Source organism: Colossoma macropomum, unplaced genomic scaffold, assembly GCF_904425465.1.
Source record: "Colossoma macropomum unplaced genomic scaffold, Colossoma_macropomum, whole genome shotgun sequence".
Lineage (NCBI taxonomy): Eukaryota > Metazoa > Chordata > Actinopteri > Characiformes > Serrasalmidae > Colossoma > Colossoma macropomum.
In genome coordinates this window covers 26,010,483-26,033,256 of record NW_023494798.1, presented here as the reverse complement: position 1 = coordinate 26,033,256, position 22,774 = coordinate 26,010,483, and the positions used below count along the sequence as shown (strand labels likewise).

At 38.1% G+C, this 22,774-nt stretch overlaps 1 protein-coding gene across 7 annotated transcripts in view; it reads right to left on the bottom strand.

The window, feature by feature from the left end:
- Nucleotides 1–22,774, bottom strand: part of LOC118817771 (ryanodine receptor 1-like) — a 125,265-nt gene that overhangs the window by 17,884 nt on the left and 84,607 nt on the right. For 2 of the 7 annotated variants that reach the window (XM_036584685.1, XM_036584688.1), the window contains exons 73-89: nucleotides 20,348–20,518; nucleotides 19,995–20,054; nucleotides 19,776–19,910; nucleotides 18,843–18,955; nucleotides 18,641–18,737; nucleotides 18,434–18,540; nucleotides 18,289–18,340; nucleotides 17,959–18,033; nucleotides 12,948–13,047; nucleotides 11,430–11,509; nucleotides 11,058–11,134; nucleotides 9,561–9,634; nucleotides 9,211–9,228; nucleotides 3,925–4,005; nucleotides 2,998–3,086; nucleotides 2,774–2,902; nucleotides 2,548–2,652 (exon numbers count right to left, since the gene is read on the bottom strand). In XM_036584685.1, coding sequence (XP_036440578.1) covers nucleotides 2,548–2,652; nucleotides 2,774–2,902; nucleotides 2,998–3,086; nucleotides 3,925–4,005; nucleotides 9,211–9,228; nucleotides 9,561–9,634; nucleotides 11,058–11,134; nucleotides 11,430–11,509; nucleotides 12,948–13,047; nucleotides 17,959–18,033; nucleotides 18,289–18,340; nucleotides 18,434–18,540; nucleotides 18,641–18,737; nucleotides 18,843–18,955; nucleotides 19,776–19,910; nucleotides 19,995–20,054; nucleotides 20,348–20,518 — 1,563 coding nt within the window. The remainder of the gene's footprint in view (nucleotides 1–2,547; nucleotides 2,653–2,773; nucleotides 2,903–2,997; nucleotides 3,087–3,924; nucleotides 4,006–9,210; nucleotides 9,229–9,560; nucleotides 9,635–11,057; nucleotides 11,135–11,429; nucleotides 11,510–12,947; nucleotides 13,048–17,958; nucleotides 18,034–18,288; nucleotides 18,341–18,433; nucleotides 18,541–18,640; nucleotides 18,738–18,842; nucleotides 18,956–19,775; nucleotides 19,911–19,994; nucleotides 20,055–20,347; nucleotides 20,519–22,774) is intronic. The other 5 variants (XM_036584687.1, XM_036584691.1, XM_036584689.1 and 2 more) reach the window with 3 other exon arrangements.

Here is a 22,774-nt window from a genome sequence, read left to right as displayed (position 1 = left end):
TGCCTTCGTTGCCCTTGCCCATTGAAGAGCTTTGGGTGCTCAACAGCCCATCGCTAGTTTGTGGTGTATCCCTCCTCTAACCACTATCAGTAGGTATTAACTGCTGCTGACTATGAGCACGCCACAGGCCAGGTTTTGGAGATGTTCCAACCCAGTCCTCTGGCCATTGGCCTTTAAGCCTGCCCATTAATCCCACATCCAGCACATCGATGACAAGAGATGACTGTTTGCTTAATGTCTAATATTTCCCAGACCTTCATGAGTGGTCATAATCTTTTGGCTTAGTAGTGTATATCAGTCTTAAAGGCATCATACCAAAAGCAGCCAGTTTCTAGTACAAAAACGTATGTAAAGTATGTAGATGTTTTAAGTGGACAAGTGGAAAAATATAAATCACATGTTATATGTAGAATATGGGCATTTTTAATTCTTAATCTTTGCAGCAAGTAGTGTGTGTCAGTTACAGTTGCGTTTGGTTTGGTTAACAAAGTAGGCTAATGCAAAGCAGCCTGTATTAAAACAAGTTTTCTGAGCTTGTATCATAAAGGGTAAGAGTGAATACAATAAGCTGATACTGCTGATGTTCTGCTGTTTAAAACAATCCCCAAAATTGCAGGCCTTTGTCTGGGGCACTGGTTTGTAGAGACTATGTGTATTCCCCAAGACAATCTAGAACATGATGGAAGATTTTTATATTTTTACTTCAGTCTATTAACCAAAACATCTACGCTAGTCTAAAACGGGAGAGACTCTCTTTAGAAGAGAAATACAAAAATGCATTGAATCAAGTGAATGTACCAGGCTTTTACATACAAGATAACAAAAACAGACAGCAACACAGTGGAGATGTCTACAAAGAATCAAGAGTTAATAATTAGACATAACACATGGGTTAACTGTATCAGTATTCAGATAGTCTCTAAGCTTTTTTACATTTCAAGCCATTAAAAGTTGCATTACTGAGTTAAAGGAAGGGCAGGTTGTAAAAGTCTATAAAGACTTCATTAGAATAATTATTACAGTGCTACTGTTATTAGGAAAATTAAGATAAAGTCTCCCTGGTTCTGATATTGTTTCCAATACCTGTCAGTCCTGTTTAGAATTAATTTATTAGTTCTTTTTTAATACAATCTATGATTTAATAAAGGTATAAATTAGGAAAAGGCAAATTTGTAGTAATAAATCAACCAAATATTTAGCAGTCTCGAAACTGCAAATATAAATACATTAAAGAATAAATAAATAAATAAATAAATACTTAGGAGGTATTATATAAAATTTAGTCACACAGGGATCAATGTACTAAGCCTAGGTGCAAATTGAACACGTGTCATGTCCAAAATTGGGGCACGTGCCTAAACGTGCAGTTTATGGGTCATATACAAAGAAAAGCATTAAATGTGCTTCTCTACCTCATGCATATGCAGGAGAATTGCACAAAAAATGGCTGGAGAAATTGGATACCAAAATTTGAGCAGCTAGCAGTGGCTAGTTTTAGTGTAATTTTCTTCACCTTTTAAAACCAGGCATAAATTAATGGAGGTGGCTCAAAAGTTGGGAGACTTCCTTTAAGTCTGGCAGCACACACAGCAGCTAAACAGAGAAACAGGACTTGACTGCATACTTAAAGAATGTATATCAATAAAATAACAATGTGTATGTGTGCAAGAAAATGAAACACAAAGTGTGTCTCCATGTGGCTACAATATGCATGTGCACTTTGTCCTATTTTTTCCCTAATTCTCCCTAATTTGCTATAGCAGAATTACACACCTGTAGAATGTTTTAGTGAGAAGTAAGTTAATGTATTAATGCTGCCATCACTCAACTTGCATCTTTTGTTTCAAGCTTGGCAACAGCTATTACTCTATTTTAAACCCAGCACCTCATGAGCGCGTGCAGCTAGCAGGCAGTTCTGTGGGCAGTTTTCTTGATTAGCTGCCGCATTAGTAAATCTAGGTTAATTGTGGGTGCGTGTTGTAGTTGCATCAAGACACATTTTGCATTGTGCATGCACTCATACATACATCTTCCTCTTAGTGGTCGTACCTGTGTATGACATGTATGCGTCACATATCTACATGCATTCATTTCCTGGCACAAAACACTGGTCAATCAAAAACACTTCTAATGACATGCATGATAGTGACTGTCAAAACAGACAATGCATGCAGTTTCCACCTACTCAAAACCTACATCAGTCATAGTACAACAATTAGTACAGAAAGAAAACAGAGCCCTAACAGATTAGATACAATTTTTAACAGGGGAACTGTAAAGGTGCTTATGTTTTGCTCACAGACTTAACAGCAGACACCGTGCAAGCTATTTAAGCGTACAAATGATGAAATCAAGATAAACAGTTAATTGTATTTTTTATGCCTGCAAATGAACGATCATTTATTAATATTGAAATGTTAATAATTAATAAATTACCTGAGCAAGATCTGTGAGCAAATAAGCTATAGTCAAGACATCATGAGTGTGATAAGGTAAACTGTCACTATGTAATTTTGTTTGTGGTTTTGTGTCAGTCTGCACTCGTACCTGTGCCAGCTTCATCATCATATGGGCAAACACGTGGAGGAATCCCACCACAGCATCCCACAGTCTGCTGTGAGCCAGTGACTGCTGGTTTCCTGTGCATGGGCCCTGAGGAAGGAACACACAAAGGGCAAGCTCACATGACCACACAGAGACAGAAAGAAAAGGATGCAACTGGTAGAACAGTCTTGAACTTTGGACGTCCAAGAAGACAGAATAAAAGTCCTACCTGGATGTATTCTGTCAGGCTGTTAAAGACCTGCTTTGCAACTGTCATAGCCTTGGAGAAGTTTCTCTTGCCTGGTTCATCAATGATGTCTTTTCCAGAGTAATACCAGTAGAAGTCACTGATGGATTCCTTTGAAAGACAGAGGAGGCAGATTGAGAGGTAAAGTGGGCGAGATGCAAATACAAAGACTACTGTCAAGCTAGGCTGGTAACAGATTGCTGTACCTGCAGTCTCAGCAGGTAGTCCACAGTACAGATGATAATGTTGATGGTTGTGGTGCTGCCAGTTTGCGTTCGCAGATAATTCTGGAAGTCTAGAAAGAGAAAAGGTGTACATTTAATACTGTATGTCCAAAAGTATCCAGACAGCCTAATTAGTGAATTCAGCTGCTTTAAGGTGCAGCCCCTGCTAACAAAGGTAATCACTAGGGTGTATATTTATGCCTGTGTCAAGCGTTGGCTAGAGGTATATAAAGCCCCCAGCTTTGGGCCGTGAACAGAATAACAGCGTTCTCTGGAGTGATGGAGCTTCATCCAGTACCTTTTGGATGAGTTGGAGTGCAATTTGTTTCAGAACTAATCATCCAACATCAGTACCTCCTTATTAAGGCTGACATAAAAATTTCTGCTTCTTCTCCTTGAACAATGCAATTTCTTAATGCTGTTGTTTATTTGATCTAACAAAGTTGAAAATGTACAGATTTTTATTTAGTTTCCTTTACAAACTACCAAGGAATATACATCACTTTAATAATCCCAGTTGATAATGAGCACTTACCGATCTGAACTGCAATCTGAAAGAGTTTTGTTTGGAAAAAATCTCAGTGCATTTAGCAATAAAGGAAGTTTTGTGCATCTTTTATACAGTAATGGACAACAGAGTAGCACACAGAAATCTCAGGTTCTACACACTCACACATGTTTCACTGGGGCCAACGTGAACATGCATGCACGATAACTCCTCTGGCAGCAGATTCTCAGAATCAATAGTCTACGAAATGCCTATTGATACAGACAATAGTCTAGATTTCTGAAGATACATTACATAAGAATGTGTCTACAAACTTTTGGAACTGTCTAACTCATATACACATAGCTATTTTGGTGGAACATTAAACTCTATGTGAGAGTATCTGTGACTTGGTAACTTGCCGTTATTATGGCCCTCGCAAAGCAGCTGCAGGAAGCGGAAGAGGTCACATGTGAACTCATCATCTGCCATGACTTTCTCATCTGCATAGGGGCACACAAACACACAAAAATCATAATTATAAGAGAGTAACGCTTAGCCAGTGTTTGTGTGTGGAAGAAAGATGTTAAAATGAGATTATTTTTATTGTAATTTGTGTGGTATTATAGTAAAATGTTGTTAAAGTAAAACCAAGCTATTCTGTGCAGTTGTGCACTCTAAACGTGAATGTAAAAGATATATTACTGTGCAAAAAAGACCCCTTTTTGTTTATCAATTTTCAGTTAAAAAGGCCATTAATGACAAGTTATTCATTTTTAAGTGTCAGGAAACATATTTAACAGAAAATCAACAAAAGCTTCCAACACTAAATATAATATGAAATCCATCCATATTTCCTGTCCACTCTTTACCTTTGTACATCTACTGTCACTTTTAACTTTTCTGTCCTTCCAATCTTACAACCAGCCAGTTACAGCTGCATCCTCCAAACAAACGCTGATCCCAAACAGTGTGACCAACATTATGTTCCCCTTCAAAGAGACTAATATCCAGACAAGCAACTAGACAGCATAGCTGCCTTCAGGTTTTTTTTGTAATGTGCATTTCAAATGGCTAAAGGAGATATTTCTGAGAATAATAGATATAAGACAAGCATAAGAAAAGGGGAAAGCCAAAGGAAAAGAAAAAAAACAAGAGTTTCCATAACGAGTTCAAAAAGATTTTAAAAGATACAGAGAAAACGGGACTCGGTAATTAAAGATTTCGTCTTTGAGAGTAAAGAGAAAATTAAGCTTTAGTTTTGCTTGAGATCTGAAAAAAAATCCACTGTGAGAAAAAAGCTCAGCACTATGAGTCTGAAAGGATGTGTAGCTGTCAAGAAGACTTTACTGAGAAAAGGAAATAAACAAAAAAGAATAAAATTTGCAAATAAAAAAAGAAGCTGCTGGTGTTCTCAGAACAATGGACTGACCACCCAAAGTCCAGACCTCAACGTCATTAAATGTACATTAAAACCTGGATCGCGAGAAGCAGAAATGCACCAGGCAAGGATGGACACACTAAATACAGAAAAAATGATATTTAGTAGTTCAGCCTTCTGTGTTATTTTCTGTAATATATATTTTCTGCTTTCTTGAACCTGAAAAATGAAAAACTTGTACCCAGTGGCTGTTTTGACTCATTGATTTGAAATTAAATGAATGAAAGATGGTCTCTGACTTTTGCACAGCACTGTATGCTTTTCATGTGAATGTAAAAAGTCATAGCCAAACCTGTGTGTCTCTACAGGCATATGAAGACATGAGTGGAGTATTGATTATGATCACATCATAGCACACTTGTTTTCCATATTAGCATGTTAGTACAACAACAAAGACCTCTCTAGGACACGTCCGTTTGTCTGTCCACCGAGGCGGAGCAATGCAGCAAACCGCAGGAGGAGGAGGCAAACACCTTACATCCGCACCAATCCAGCGGTTTATCCTCCTCCCCTCTTCCACACACAAACACTGATACAACACACTTTTGACATACACAGAGCTTACAACACATGGAAAACACACATAGTTTGGAGCAATGGAACACTACCAGACTGATGATCATAATGTAAGAGATGTAAAACATTTATATTTCAGAGACATATGGACAAAATATAAACAGTATGGAACATACAGTGAGAGTCACATGAGAGTGGGAACACTGTGAAAGACATGGTCACAGATAAAACAGAGCAGCGCTCTTTTACAAACAACAAACACACAAATGGAAATACAAACAGTGACACATGCAGGACAGATCTACTGCACTCCGCACTCCGGAGGTTTAGAGGAGAGGGGAAGGGCTGGGAAGAGAGACTGGGTTCAGCAGATGAGAATCCAGTACACACAAAAAACATCTTTTTACAGATACAGGAGGAAAATTGGAATGATTTCCACTCAAATATTTCACATTGTGGGCAAGGAGTGATAAATGAGGGAGAAATCTATGCTGGAATGTTGTGTGATGCAAAGGATCAAAACGATGAGATGAAAAGTAACAGATGAAAGTTGTTAGTAGTTTGAATGAGTACAGGAAACAAATATGAAATCAAACACAAACGTTTAAACATCCCTGGTCAAATGACATGTTTTGTTGATTTTCAAACTGAAAATAAGTTGATGCGTCCTCTACAGAGAACACACTTCTGCATGTTTCATTGCTGAATTTAACGTACTGGGGAAAAAACAAAACATAAAATGTGGCCTGAGCTAAAGATAGGGCACATTTTATACTTATATATGCTAAATTCAGCAAATAAAAAACATTAAAATTAGCAGAAAATGCCATGTTTATTTGTTTGTTTTTTCTCTGTGGAGGATGTGCAAACTTATTTTCACTTAGAAAATCAACAAAACATGTCACTTGACTGGAGATGTTCAAACTTTAGCATTAGACTGTAATTAAGATTTAGGGATACACTGATGTGGGAATTACGAGACCACTATCCAGTATTTTTCATTTACATATCTGCAGATGCGGATACATAAACATTTTAAAAATATAGAAGTTAGATTAACATGGATTAGGGTTAGAGAGAAATCCAGTACATTTATATGTATTGGGCTACCAATGCAGTAGAATGAATAAAATGCATACATTTTAGCAGAGTAAAGTAGCACCAGCTAAATGTTCTGCTCCTCTGGGGTAAAAAATTAAAATACGTCATCAAATATCAGTTTGAAATACTGGTCAAATCTAATCATCTGTCTGATATTTTTTGCCGATGCTGATATCATTCCAATATCATTGTGCATCCCAACTAAAATGTATAAAATCATGTTGTAATCTGTAGGACATATGATTAAGACTTAATTGAACACATTACACAAACACTCAAAACAATGTGAAATGGTGAGTATGCAACTATTACTGCAACAATTACAAACCAAATAGACAAAAACAAAGTTAACAGAAATATAATACTAGCCTCAGTGTTCTAGTTTAGAGAAGTTATATTAGCTTTATTTAAAGACTAAACTTTGTTAGCTTTAATAATAATTCCGGATCATCTTTTACATGTAAAAGGCAACACTGAGACACATTAGAAAATAACATATAAAAGTAAGTATATTAAACAGAAAACAAATTCAACATTAATGAATTAGAAACTTTATGTAGGTACCATCAATGGAAATCCCACCTCCACATGTAAACTGATTTTTCTGAACTGCCACATACTGTTTCAAAAATGCTTGTCATAATACATCATCTGGAGTATGACGGCGTTTTAGGGCCACTGTTAATAAAAATAAAAATAGTAGACTTCGAGAATAAAGTTGTAATATTTTGAGAAAGAAGTCATAATATTTTGAGGAAAAAAAAAGGCGTAGTATTTGGAGGATAAAGTGGGCTAACTGAAGGGGGCTGCCATAACACATTGGGGTCTCAGTTGCTGTACTGGTGCCGGAGTTCCACTCACTCCTGTCTGCTTGTGGATCGATCATTTTGATTATCATTCTCACTGTCTGTGAAACTTCATGCCGTCTTTGAATGGCGTGGAGATGTAGCCACTGATAGTCGTGTAGACGACCCTGCCTGCGATTCTTCTTCAACAAACAGACAGACAGTTTCCTCCGAGTCCGTCTGGCTCTTTATTCTAAATAAACACAGTTTCCTGCACAGCTATTTCAGCCGCTTCTTTTACTAGGAGAGACAGGGAGGCTGAGTATTTCATTATGGGTGAAATCGATATGAAAGTATAATTCCACCAACTCTTCAACGCCTCTTATTATTTACATTTGGAGGTGCTGCCTTCCCTTTGCAAAGCCTTTGGCCACAATATTATGAGTTTTTTCTCTAAATATTACGACTTTTTTCTCAAAATAGTACCACTTTATTCTCGAAATAGTACCACTTTATTCTCGAAATACTATGACTTTATTCTCGAAATATTACGACTTTTTTCTCAAAATAGTACCACTTTATTCTCGAAATACTATGACTTTATTAGCGAAATATTACGACTTTATTCTCGAAATATTATGACTTTTTTCTCAAAATATTACGACTTTATTCTCGAAGCCTACTATTTTTATTTTTATTAACAGTGGCACTAAAACGCAGTCGTATCTGGAGAGTCTGAGAATGATTTAGCATTAATTTTGAAAAGCATAGCGCAGTTCAAAAATGTTTTGGTCGAATGCAAAAGTTTGGCCTGTATGTTTTGTAGATGTTCTAAGTGGAAATAACACATTCTTTACAGAGAACACAACTCTGCACATTTTAGTACACACTTACTACTTATTTGCTGAAATTCACATGTAAAAAAATAAAACATAAAAAGTGGCCTGTGCAAAAGTTATGGCACACTGTATATTTTATTTTTTTTCCAATAAGTTAAACTCAAATAAACTGAAATTGTGTACTAGAATGTGCTGAAGTATGTTCTCTAAAGGAACTTTAATAAATTATGCGCCTTGTAGAGGACAAATAAACTTACTTTCACTTAGAAAATCGATAAAATGTAATTTGAGGGAGGGTATTCAAACTTTTGCATGTATTAACAGAATGTCTGTATGAAAGTGGAAAACATTTCTAAAAGTCATAGTATTCTGTAGAACAGTTTTGGGTGAGGTTACAATCTGAAGGTTCCAGGTTACTATCAATTTATTAATGAGAAAATGAAAAAAAGATATATAGGGCAGGACCATTACGTTTTGCCCCTTTTCAAAACAGGAGCTCCCATGACATCTCAGTATCTGAAATGCACCTCATTACTGTAAGTATAATCATTGTAATGGATCGTGGCTCATTTGTATGGTAAAGGGAGTTAAGCTCCTGTAACTGCAATTCATTTCATGGTTTCGGTGACCCTTCACCACAGTTCTCTGTATCTGCTCAGAGAAAACTGATTGGAAAAGAGAAGATAAGGGTCTTTCTTTCTTCACAATCAGTCATCAGTCAGAGAGGGTTGGAGGTACAGTAGATCTGTGACACAGCACTCAAGGAACAAAGAAACTTTTCAGTCATTGCTAACATGGCTAGAGGAGGAGTTAATCGGAGTCAAATGATTTTGTCTTTTGTAATGGATGCTCTGTGGCAATGACTGAAGAGTTGTCTTTTATTTTCCCTTGAACGCGAAATGAAATGCAGGTAAACTACACACCAAAGGAGAAAAGTGTAAGAGTTGGGGGAAAAAAGGAAGAAGACAGAAAGAGATGGGACAGAAAGGGAGAAAGAAGGGGAAGATAATGACAGGAATTATTTACCCCGTTCTAGCTTGATATCTGAGAACCGAGAAAGGAGCAAACAAGAGAGGAGAGATATAAATAACAGCTTCTAATATGAACAGATACTCCATAGGTTCTGTAGCAGATTATAACAGTCACACATGATACAGAGATACTATTTCCTGAAGGTCAAAAACGTGAGATACATGGTGCAGTATAGAGAGAACGTGGTAGGTCATGATATTAGAGCAGTATTGCCAAAATGAACGCCAACACTATTATGCACTTGCTGATCTGTTGTGTCCACAACAGTATGTCTATGCTGTAATTTAAAAATGAGCTAGCTTAGAGAAATACAGCAGCTATGCTAGTGCAGGGTGTTGACTTACTTGTGCCCTCCTCTGAAACCATTCCAAGCCCTTCTGCCTTGTTTTGTCTCTCAAATGCATTCAGGTCCAAAACACTGCAACACAAAGAAAAACATTCATTCATGGCAGATACAACACTGTCACAGTTTAACTGACTGTAAAACTTTATGGATATTACTCTAGATTACTGTATATGGCATACAATAACATAAGTTAGGTCAAAAAACAATCAATAATATTAGGCAACTGATGCTTTGAGTAACTTACTAGAGACTTGCTGAAAGAAAGATCATAGAGGTGGACAGTAACTACTTAAATTTACTCAGTTACATGTACTTAAATAATATTCTGATGTATTTGTACTTTCCAGAGTATTTTGGGAGGACAGGAATCTACTTTTTACTCACATTTTTGACATAAACATTCTTTTTTTTTTGCTTAATTTTGCAGTGGTACATTGGTGACCGTCCATCTGTCCTGTTTTTTGATTGCATCTCTAACTGTCAGTTTTATTTTAGACCTAAAGAATTAGATTTTTAATCGGGAAATTTTGGTCCAAACCCAAATACAGGCTGATAACTATCTGTCTAAGCATGAGCCAGACCTGACAATGACATGAACCCTCTGAAATTGACCCAAGCTCAAGGACATTCTGTCTAATACTGACCCAAACTGACCCATTCCCACTCAAAGTGCCAAATAAAGACTGACGTAACAATTGGTGCCGCAGAAATTACAGTAATTACTGTAATATTAGCCAATAATAGCCTGTAGATCATGTATGCAAAAAAACCCAAATATATAATAATAAAATAATCAGCAAGTTTAAATTACACTTTAACACGTTTATTCTTTAACCAGTACTTGAACAAAAAAAAAAAAATCAAATAGCCCTGAAAGTTTAAAAAAAATAAATAAATGAAAAAAAAAATAGTAGTAAGTTAATAAAAAAGTTAATAACTAATTTCTGATCAGCAATTTGGCTTCTCTCTAATCTTCTATGTGTTCATATTTAAAACTTTGAGTTGTTCAAACTCTATTTTCCACCAGAGGGCAGTGAAGACGCTGCATCTTACATTTTCGTCACTGGTCTTAATCTGTTTTATATAAAAGAAGGGAGCATAGAAAGACTACTGCAGCTGTCTAAAGGCTGCCACACATTAGAGGAGAAGCATATCACAGCAGACAGCATAAAGGACACGTCATGGAACAGCACAGATAAACAACAAGCTCAAGCTTATTTTACACTGTACCCATTATATTTAAAGGAATATTTTTTCAGATATTTTCAGAATAATGCCTTCAATTCAATTCATTTGTCAAAATTAACTCAGTTATCAAATTCTAAAGCTGTATTGCTTTACATGGAACATAGCATTTAAAATACTGAACGCATAACGAAAATATTTTTGGTCAAACAAATGAAATCATTTGAAGTCATTTTGGTTGCCTTACACTAAATTCTTCTTAGAGAGAGAGAGAGAGAGAGAGAGAGAGAGAGAGAGAGACGTTACCCACCTGCAGGTCTGCATTAGAGCCTGCAGGCTCAAGAAGAAGCCCACGTCCTTTTTATCCTTCAGATAATCCAGCATTCTCTGTAACAAGCAGAGAACAGGAGTGCAATCAAAACAACTTCAATCAGTGAACTGAGTGAAAATATCAAACTGGACAGTGCAGGCAGGATCCAGGACTAAGACAGAAGAGCAGTATACATTAAATCAGTGAACTAAATACAGATCACTAAATCTAAAGCACACAGTGTACATTATTTGATCAGTATAGATTATTGGTGAAATGTCATAGATTTTAATCTTTAAGATTTCAGTGTAAAAATGTACATCAGTCATTGTTGGATGCACGGTTGATTTACTTTTTGGACTCATAGCTAACCTGTTGGACGTCACAGTTGCCTCCGTTGAGGATGGAGATGCCCAGTTTGAGAGTGGAAGAGACCATGGCTCCAGGCTCACCTGACAGACGATATGAGGAAAGATGTTTGAGCTTTGACTGAGCTTTTTGGATGGACTGAGCTAAATGACGGCACCAGTTGTTAGATTCCTTATTTTGGGGCTTATGTTAGATTCTGAATTTGGTGCTTCTTAAGTTAATTACAGTCAGGATGGATGCAGGCAGACACTGTAATTCTGACAGCCTCACGCATCGTTTAGGAAAAATAACACCTCACAGCTTTTAGTCTGTAGCTAATCTATGTTCACAGTTGAATCAAGACCAGAGGTCTTTAACTCCACATCTTGAATCTCATTTCTGGCCTGAATTTTGTAATCACTGGTGGATATGACACAATATTTTAATACAGTGCAAAAGTTAAAGACCACCTTTTGATTTAATTAATTTCTATTTATGCCCATTAAGTACACTTTTCAGGATCAGGAAAAAAGCAGGAAAAGAATATTTAAAATGACCAAAAAACCCTCCAACACTAAATATGATCTCAAATCTATCAGCATGTAATTTGTCCACTCTTTTGTGTGCCCTACTTCCACATTAACTCTTCCATCCTTCCAATCTTAAAACCAAGTCACAGCTGTGTCCTCTCAACAAAATCTGTTCCCAAAGCAGTCACTGACTTTGTGTAACCCTTCAAAAAGACATTCACACAAGCAGTATGGAGGGATGTATAGCAACCAAGAAGCTGTTACTGAGAAAAAGAAATAGGCAAAAGAGGAATATCTGAGACTGCACTGATGAGTCTAAATTTGTCATTGAGATAGTGGACAGGGGAAAACAGAAAATGCAACCAATTTCTAAGACTGAACTTTTGAGGTGTGGAAAAATATTCCTGCAGATTTCCTGAAGTGAAAATTTGAAAGCAGGTCTTCTGAAAAGAATGAAAGCTGTAATAAAGGCAAAGGATGGACTCACTAAATACTGAAATATTTTATATTATGTTTTTGAGGCCTCTGTGTAGTTTTCTGTTCAATATGTGTTTTCTGCTTTATTCCTGACACTGAAAAATAAATAACTTGTACTTAATGGCCGTTTTGATTGGAAATTAAATAAATGAAAGGGAGACTTTTGTACTGTAAAGTATGTGGCCAATCAGTTAACAATCAACAGTTCAATTAACTACGCGTGGTTACAAAATCCAGGATGAGAAACTGGATTCAAGACTTCTGACCTAGACCATCTAGAGCCTGACTTCACAACTAACCCTAATGTCTTTGTTAGAACAGTTATAAAATCCCATGTAAGCTTTCAGTCAAGCAGAGTACAGCACTTAGAGTGCAAGCCTGGTACGAAATGCTCCACTGGCCATTTATTTCTGCAAATAAATTACATTTTCATCAGTCTATGAGCTGCCGGAGTGAAGGTCTAGAGACAACATTAAAGTGTAGCCCCACATGCTGAAAGTATAATTGGTTTTACTTGTTTGTGTGCACTGAGTACCTTTACAGGCGCTGATCATCTGCAGCACCATCTCTGCCGCCCCGCGGTCGTGCAGACGGGACTGCTGATACAGGAGCCTCTGTTTCTCCATCTCCTTCTCCTGTTCCCCAGAGACAGCACAGTGAGCCAGTCGCCTGAGGCAACTTCCCCAAACCCCACACACGCGCACACACTCACACACTATCTTATACTGTTCACTATCTTATACTGCACTTAATAACAATCACCTTCCATGTTTTCTTATGTTTGCGTCGCACAAAACATTTTTAGCTATCTTTTATAATATCTAAAAGGTACAGTATGCATAAAGTAGATCTTCATCTTGTATAACTATTCCTTGTCTTGGTTTGCCTTTCAGCTTAACAAATACATAAGAGATAATAAATGTGCAGGAATATTTATATACATTTCTAATACGAAATTAGTGCTTTATATCAAAATTTGTTCTATTTATGCATAGATACATCTGTGGTTTGATTTCTAGTAAGGGTGTAATGATTTCAATACATTGTCGCAACATTTGAAAAAACAGAACACTCGTCATATGGTCTAATGACATAATGTTATACTTTACAGATTGTACCATATTTCGGTTACCGGTTATTCAGTTTAATCACATCAGCGCCTGAGGACAGCAAACGAAGGTAAAACAAAATTAAACCGAACGTTTAAAAAAAAGAGCAAAGAACTTAACGAATTGGTGAAGGAAACCAGGAAAAATCCCCTTTGGTTGACTTTAACAATTGTAATTTTACAGTTTAACAATTTTGTAAATCTCTTCTGAAGATACAGTTCAAGACGTTTACCCTGTCAGCTCTAAGACAAGTGTGAGACTGTAGTAAAGTTAAGAAAATAATTAATAATATATATTTCTTAAGAATTTACCTGTCCACTTGTTCATACAGTTGTTTTAAGAGAAAAGTTTAAAAATGAAAAAAATTCTTGGGTAACACTTTATTTGGAGTGGTCCATTGTAGATGATTAATAAACTCAGTGAAGTAGCAGTAGTGAAGCATCTGAATACTTTGAAGTAAATATCTTGTAAATGTTCTGTTGATACATTACTTACATAAAGCAGATGTATTGTTTATCTGTTACTTCCATTATGCAAAACCTGACCTTACCCAACCTTACCCAAAACCTAACCCTAACCCTGGCCCTAATCCTAACCCTAACCTTAACCTCAACCCAAATCCTAATCCTAACCCTCATATGTTTTTGACATGTTACTGAGAGTCTGTTGAGTGTTTGTTTCATTTAAAAAGGACCACTCAAAATAAAGTGTCACCAATTCTTGAGAAGGTATTTGAAGAGTAATAACTTATCTCAACTATTTTTTTCTGAAATGTGTAGTTGAGAAAACAGCCAAGTTTAAGAAAATTTACTTTCTTAGGACACTTTTGTGAATCTGGACCCAGACTGACAGCTTTTTTAATTCCAATTTTGCACCTAAAACTTTTGCACAGCTCTGTTTATCATATGTACAGTTTATGGTTCCACCTCCACTGTGATTAAAGCCTCTTACTCTCGCTCTCGTTCACACAGCTCATGGAGACTCTCAAGCGGAACTGGATCTTTCCGAAAAAGATGTTAATACTTTTTGTGTTAACGCATTATCAAGTTAAAAACGTTACACCCCTATTTCTAGAGTACATTCCTATATCTTCAACAGTCTGAGTCTCAAAATGATTCTCATTCATCCACCACAGCCTCTCTTCCCCGATAATCATGAGTGGTATTAGTGGTCAGGTTATTTGCATTGCTCACGTTTTCTGACTGGCAGAAACGTTCGACTACAGCAAACAGCCCTACTCCTTCTGAGCACTGATATCAGCCTGCTTTTTCCTTCCCATCACTCTACAGCTGGGTGCTGCACTTTCTTACAGGTCTGCAGCCCACTAGTTACTCTATAGACAGCAGGGGCTGCCAGAAGAAAGGCTTCCTGTGAAGTTGATTTTAAAAAAATAGTCTAAACTTGGACAAACCGTCAATTACTAAATAAAGCTAGAGATCTCTAATTTTGCCTGAGGTTTTTGCAAAGGTAGTCCTTTAAATACAGATCCTGTTGTTAACCTGTTGATGAAAAGACATTATACATAAAGAGTACACACCCACCCACCCACCATGCATGCTGGAAATTAGGCTGAACCCACCCAAAAAGCACCCAAGCATCCTAGCCCCCCTCCCCCCGACCCACTAAAGCCCCACCCTCCCATGTAAGCCTAGGTGTGTTTTATCAAAATGTGAGATGGAGATTACGCTCTGATAAGCAGAGGGTCTCTGCATTTCTGTAATATAGTGTGTGCATGTGGATGTGAGAAAGAGGGAGAATATCTGTGAGAACAGAATGTGTCTGACTGACTGTGCAGGCTTTTACTGTAGTTCTTGGTGAGTACAGAGAGGGAGATAGGTCGGAGAATCCAATCAGAAATGAAGACATGAAGACGCAACGCAGTATGACACATGGGGCCACAAACAGTATGACACAAACACCTGGTGCCAATCCAAAGTACTTTAAAATCTCTAATATCTCTCACAGTTTAAAATCTCTAATGTTGTGAAAGATGCATTTGAAGATGAAACTGGACAATAATGCTTTGCACTGTAGACATTAACACAAAATCTACTTCAATATACACTGTATGTCCAAAAGTATCCAGAGGCCCACTGTAATTATTTAATGCAGTTCAAGGTACACTCAATTGGAATGCATGGCCAATAAAATAAGATGCTCTTAGAGACGAATTATGGTTTCACAAGGCCCCTGGGTATATGCACCTATGGAGGCCTCCCACCCAACTCAACTAATATGCAAAAGCCTTTTATTACCATCACATTTATAGTTCTGCACACCTTTGATGTTTATTTTAAATATGGTAACAGGGAATGAGCTTAAGGGCCATTTTTCATTATTTTGTCAGTTCATATGCAGGGGCTCTTTGTTTGAAAAAAAAATCTGTTTAGGATTGGCATTTAGAAATGCTCCAGAATTACTTGTAATAAACCTACTTTACATTAATTTGCATTAAAAGTTAGGAAGATTTTGCTTTCTCCTGTAAAGTCACTATTTTAGAGATATATGTTTTTTTAGATGGCAACGATATGCAGTGAACTGGGCCCAGTTTTGGGCAGCCAACAGCCTAGCTGCCTGAAACCCCTGAAGACCCTGTTAGTCAGAGACCCCTGGGCATTCGCCCTACTGACCAGGCCAGCACTTTATCACTGGAAACTCTGAATCCTAAGGTCACTATGCCCAATGCCAAGTGTCTGCCAAGTGTCAGTATAAAGCCTCCCAGTGCTGGGCTTTGGAGCAGCTGAGCTGCATTCTCTGCAGTGACTGAGCTCCATCCAGTACATACCTTTGGGATAAGCTGGAGTGGCATTTGTGATCCAGAACTAATCATCACTAATCAACATCAGTACTTCACCTCACTAATGTGATCAAATCCTCACAGCAATGTTCCAACATCTAGTGTGAAGCCTCCCAAGAAGAGTAGAGGCTGTCATAGCAGCAAAGGGGGAACACACTTGTTAATACCCTAGATTTCAGAAGAAATACTAAATGTGTAATGTCTACTTTTGGACATAAAGTGTCTTAATGAAGTTGAATTAAAGAAAACTTGATTGGCTGGATTGGAACCAAATCGAAACTGGTGTAGTTACTGCGTTCAGTAGGTGAGTAAAGGTGTTAGAGATCAAGGGCTGCTGGTGCAAACAGGGACAGGCAGGAAGTACACACAGAAAAGGCTGAGTCTGGAGAGGTGGGACTGCTATTGTATTAGGGGAGCAGTTAAGGGAACCTGTGTGAGTTGCGGTTTGAATCTGTAAGAATGTGTTTGTGTCTTACGTACACACACACAAACTCACACACACAAACTCTGGCACACACACCTACAATCTAGTACTAAGCATGTTAAACTGAAGGTTTTTAGAGGACAACAATGCAGGCTGTCTGAGAATCATAATAGGAGATAGAGATCAACCTAGTACCATTTTGGAAGTAGTAGTATCACAATATTTAACATCTCAGCAGAGGTTTAGTGAAAATATGAGGTACAGGCATTAGTGTCCTCTAGGAAATAAGCAATGAATAAGGCTGTCCATGAGCACATCACACCAGTGTCTACTTATTTCACATCCTGGTCAGGCCTGATTCGGCCAAATGTTGGTCTGTGATGTGTTCTACATGTCTTGTTTGTAAATTAGGTCATATTTTGCTTTGACTTCCATCTCTCTGCACTCGCTCTGGTCATGCACAGTAGACGTGTGACACAGAAACACCATGAAATCCAGGACAGAGACTCAAAAGGTAGAATTCAGCAAAGGTGTGCACGAGTCAGTCCACAACATAAAGACAGCGGTGCAAGGGGAAAAAAGAAGGAAAGAAAGAAAGAAAGTAGAACAGAAAATAAGAACAAGGAGAGAATTTTAGAAAGATAGAAGACAGAATCTGAGAAAAAGACAGAAAGAAATAAGGCAATATAAGAAAATAAAAGAAAGACAAATTGAAACCAGAAGAAAGAAAGAAAAAAAACAAAAAGAAAGAGAAATAAACAATAAATTAGGACAGAAACAGAAGAAAAATAAGAAATGGAAAGTAAGAGGAAAAAAACAGGAGAAAGAGAAAGAAGGAAAGAAAAGAAATTAAGAGAGTTTTAGAAAAAAGAAGATAGAATAAAAGACAACATAAGAAAAATAAATACAAATTGAAAAGACAAGAAAGAAAAAAACAATGAAGAAAAAGGAAAAACAAAAATAAGGAAGAAGTTAGGAAAGACAGAAGAAGAGAAGTAAGAAATGCAAAGTAAGAGGACAGTAAGAAATAGAAACAAAAGGAATGAATTAAAGAAAATGAAAAAAATGGGAAAAAGAAAGAAAAAAAAAAGAAAGAAACATATAGGGGGTCTGGGAGCGGGGGTGTGCGAGTGCAGTGCTCAGTGTGGTCACTCAGTGGATGGAGCTGTAGCTGCTCCTCTGTGTCCCGTAGCCCCAGCCCCCGGACCCCCCATACCATCTCTGTCTGTCGCACCTCAAAGGACTGCTCCTCGCCCCCCTCCTCCTCCTCCTCCTCACCAATGTGACAGCTCTGCAGAGGAACAGCCATGTTAACAGCTCAGTTCAGCTATTCATACTGGACCTAATGAACAGATCAGTGGTATCCAAATTCAGTTCTGCAGTCCAGCCCAGTTTGGTGATTTCCCAGCTCTAACACTAATACTAAACCTGGTATCAGTTGAATGAGCTGAATCAGGAGTAAAGAGGGAGATCATAAAACTGTGCTGGACTGCGGCCTTCCAGGACCAGAATTGGATACCCCTGGAATAGATGAAGTCCCACTCACCTTTGCCATAATATCAGCATATGCCATGTAGAGGTGATCTACATCAAGTTTACTAGAGTAAAGACAAGATCAGACAAGATAACTACATCCATTACAGCATTCAGTACATCCGTTTAAGCCACCAAGAATGAAATGAAGGCCTTACGTCTTTTCAGTGAGAGCTGTGCGACTGAAGTGAAGGATGAGCTGATGCAGAGGGTCTGGTTTCGCCTCTGTCTCCTCCTCTTCCTCTTCCTCCTCCTCCATGGTTTTCTAAACAAACCAATTCCATACATATACCACATTCACTGCTGCATGACCACACTGTGACAACACGTGGGAATGTGAGACGAACGGTCAAACACAGACTTACAGATAAATCATCGATCATCTTATCCTCAAAAGAGTAGCCTTCATTCTCTAACCAGTTGCGCTTGTATCCATCCAGGAACAGATTGGATGCCCGGTGTCTGGAAGGAACAGGATGAGGGGAAACTTTAGAAGTGTAACTAAAACAGTGGCTGTGTCTTTATAACATGTAATTACAGTAATGATTGTAAGTGTGCACTGAGAACCTGGGGATGTTGTAGAGGGGAGTCATCCTGAAACAGGCCACCACGGCCCTGCGGCGCTGCTTGGATAGCAGCTTGTGCCAAACCATCTTCTTGGATTTGAAAGGGTGTTCAGTCTGAGTGGAGAGAAGAGAGGACAGATGATAAATGATAATTTGGCATGTAAAATGCAGTCAAAATATCAAATATTTTGAGATTATTGTGACAATATTAAGATTAATTCACTTATTCACAGACATGTTCTACTTAAGTGATTTAATTTGGTAAAAGGGTTTTATTCCATTGGTTACATCATTTAGATTTTTTTAAGCCTTATTTCTTGAAAAAAGCAAAATTATCAGCATTATTTCTTCAAGTTAGCAAAAATATTTGCCAATGGAGTAAGACATTTTAAACGCTTAAGTCCAAATTTCAGTCCTTTCAGCAGTCTTCAATAAATATTCACTATTTAGACTAGATTTGATTTCACCTGCAAAGATGTCATTTTGGTAGTGTAGTATTTAATACTGTGCACATACAGCTTGTATAATCTTCATAGAAAAGCAAAGCCAATAGATTGGGACACTAGAGCAGCCACATGTGAGTCTAAGGCCTCCATGCACATGTTAAGTGTCAGCTAGAGGTCTCTTAGCTAGAGCGCTCCTCAGAACTGAGCTGTGGAGCATCATTCTCTGGAGTGATGGAGTTCAATCTAATACCGTTGGAATGGGGTTTGCGATCAGTACCTGACCCGACCTGTTGCTCTTGTGATTGAACTCAATCAAATCCTCACATCAGTACAATCTAGTGTGAAGCCTTCACAGAAGAGTAGAGGCTGTTACTGCAGTAAAGGAGTGAACATCTCCTTATTAATACACTTGATTTTGAGGAACCCTGGATGAGCAGTTGTCCATAAACTTTTGGACATGTATGTATGTGTGTGCATGTACCACTTACCACTTCAATGTGGTACAACACAGCAGCAACCTCCTGTACTCTCTTCACGACTTTCTCTGGGTTTTCAGCATCTTCTGCCTTGCCTGAAGTCTCCTTATAAAGAGCCATTTGCCAGCGCATGGAGGGATCCTCCACCTGTAGATAGAGTCCATGAGAAAGGCATCTGTCAACACCTCCCCACAAACACAAATACATATATACACTCTTTCCTTTCCTCACCTTGCCTTGAAGATGAAGGTTATTCTGCAGGAATTCCCTCACTTCTTCATCTGTGTCTTTCTGTAACAAGAACATCAACAAACTAAACCATCCACTATGACAGCTGATACTTTTTGAAATAAGCCTTTATAAAAGTTTAAGTTTATGACCTTAATGTCAGTTGTTATAAAAGGCTTACGCATGTGTCATGTAGCCTTGTGAATGCTGATTTTCAGTAAAGTGTTATCAATAAATTTAACTGCAGGTTCACAGAAAAGAGTGTAAACAGTTCGACCTGCCCCCTCTTCTAATATTACTCTCAATGAAAACAAAGTATTACGTCAAACTAATGTACTTCTTTAGTGGCTCAGTACCAGAGAGTAGCGAATCTTGGCCAAGTTTATGAGCTCTTGGTCTGCAGGGGAACACATGTTCAGACCAATGGGGAGCAGCTTCTTCAGAGCAGCTACAATCAGTGACGTCTGTACAGAGTAGCGATCGCCACGTCGCTTCTTCTTGGTACGCTCTGCGTCTGCACCTCCACCCTGCGAAAACTCAGCAGTTAGACTCTAGCGTTATTAGTCCTGACAGAGGATACGTGATGTTTCGTTCAAAAACAGCTGGTATGAGGAGCAAAACGTGTGTGCTGAAGTCAGAATCTATTGCAAAAAAGGAAAGAGACAGCGACCTGAATGAAGATGTTGTTGACAATATCCAAAACATGATATACAGTTACTGGCCACTGGTACCTGGTTTCTACACTCTCTGTCCATTTATGCACTTTGTAGTACTAATTACTCATTGGTCAGGACTCTCACAGGACCACCAAGCAGGCAATCTTCAACATTAATGTTTTGGACTGTAAGTTCACCATCCTGAACAGAGTTTATACTGACCACTTGTTGAAATATAAATGTGCACACATGCAAAAATCTCTTTAGGACTTTTAATTTATTTTAAATAAAAGATCTTGTAATTATTATTATATTATTATTATTATTATTATTATATTTTTCTTTCTTACTATTTGGTGCAAAAACTGTCATATCACAAAGCAGACATTAGCTATAATCTAAACACATCTGCCTTGTAGCTTAAGACCTGTAAACCGTGTCCAGTATGGATGGGTCAAAATCAGCCCAAACAATGTGTGAATAAAGTTTCTCAAACGCTGGCCACTCAAACGCTTGGATCATGCTTACCAACAAACAATTGGCTAGATTTAACCGTTATAAATGAGGAGACAGTTCATGGGTTAAAATATGGATGAGAAAGCTTGTTAACGCTCACTACAGCTCCTGTTTACAAGAAAAGTCTCACCCTTCAATAAAAAGAGCCAATCAGCTCAAAAGTAGGAAAAGTTTGCCCCTTAGTTGCTGAGATCTGCACATGCCCAGTAGCCACTGTGTAATTGTAGGACTACAGTATCCACCTATATGGTAAGTGGACCTGATAAAATGGACAATGAGTGTAGATACAAGGTAGGTGTACCTGATGAACTGGCCAGTGAGTGTGGGTACTGCATACTTACCTGAAGAGAGAAACAATCTCTATGTTATTATGTTACCTTTCCTTGTTCTGCCATTGAATGGCTATTGTTTGTATGAACTGCTAAATTATGTGTTACAGTATTAATATATTGGCTGAAGAGTTAAAGTATGTGTTATTAAAAAAAATAAGTAGGGAAATTTGAGTTGTGGGTAAATTATTTAAGCTTAACTGATCTACTGTACAACAAAGGGAGTGGGGTTCTCATGTTGCCAGGGGAGAAATCATGCGTAGAAGGCAAACATTACACTCAATCTCTGAAATCTACAGATTCACACTAATTCTGTCGGTGAGTGTTAGGTGTAGGATAACAGGTAGGGGGCAGTGTTGGTGTAGTGAGAGACCTGTCTATGCACACGCAATGCAGTCCTGTTGTTAGTAATGTGACGTAGGTCACTAAAAACCAGCACAGCACACGAGAAACCAGCACCAGGCTAAGGGGCCTCCTCTATCACCCCTCAGCTCTCACGCGTCCACATGCATGCATTCCACTGCTGCAGCCGCAGGATTGCATTACTGTCTTGTTATCTGCTGCCATAAGAGTTCCCTCTGGCCTGTGTGTGGAAGTGAGAGAGAAATAGTGCATGTGCAAATGTGTGCTTGTGCCCTTGCATGTTAGGCAAAGAGGGAACCATTGCTGAGTAGATAACAGGTGAGACTGCAGTAATGACCATCCTACAGCACAGGAGTGGAGGCATTATTCTAAGGCCTTATCTTAACAGATCTTACAACTGGTACACACCCATAAGGATGTTTTCAGTGACTGGACATGTGAGTCGGGTGACATCATCGTGTAAGTTCATAGATATGAATATGTATTCTGAGTAAATGAACCACAGGGAAGGGAGTTTCTCTTTAAGTTCAAGGGTTTAATTGAATTAGAATGGAGGGGAGTCAGTAGGAGCTGGGAAATGTGATTAAATCCATGAAAGCAATGTCCCCCTACAAAAAAAACATTATCCATGATGCAGTACATCCATTTTCCTAAATACTATGAAGAGATGAATAATGAGAGAGGATGTATTTATATGAGCACAGCTAAAGAGAAGAGGGGATTAAAGGGGCCCCCTGTGAGGGAGCTTCACCACCACAACCTCAAAAACAGTCAACAACAAACAAGAAAAAGAGCAGTAAAAGAAAGAAAAAAGAGAAAAAGGAAGAGAGAAAAGGGACTCTGTATTGACTTGCAGCAAAACATGATCCAGCAAATGGCAAACCCATCAAACTCTACGGAAGGCAATGGGACTCAGAAC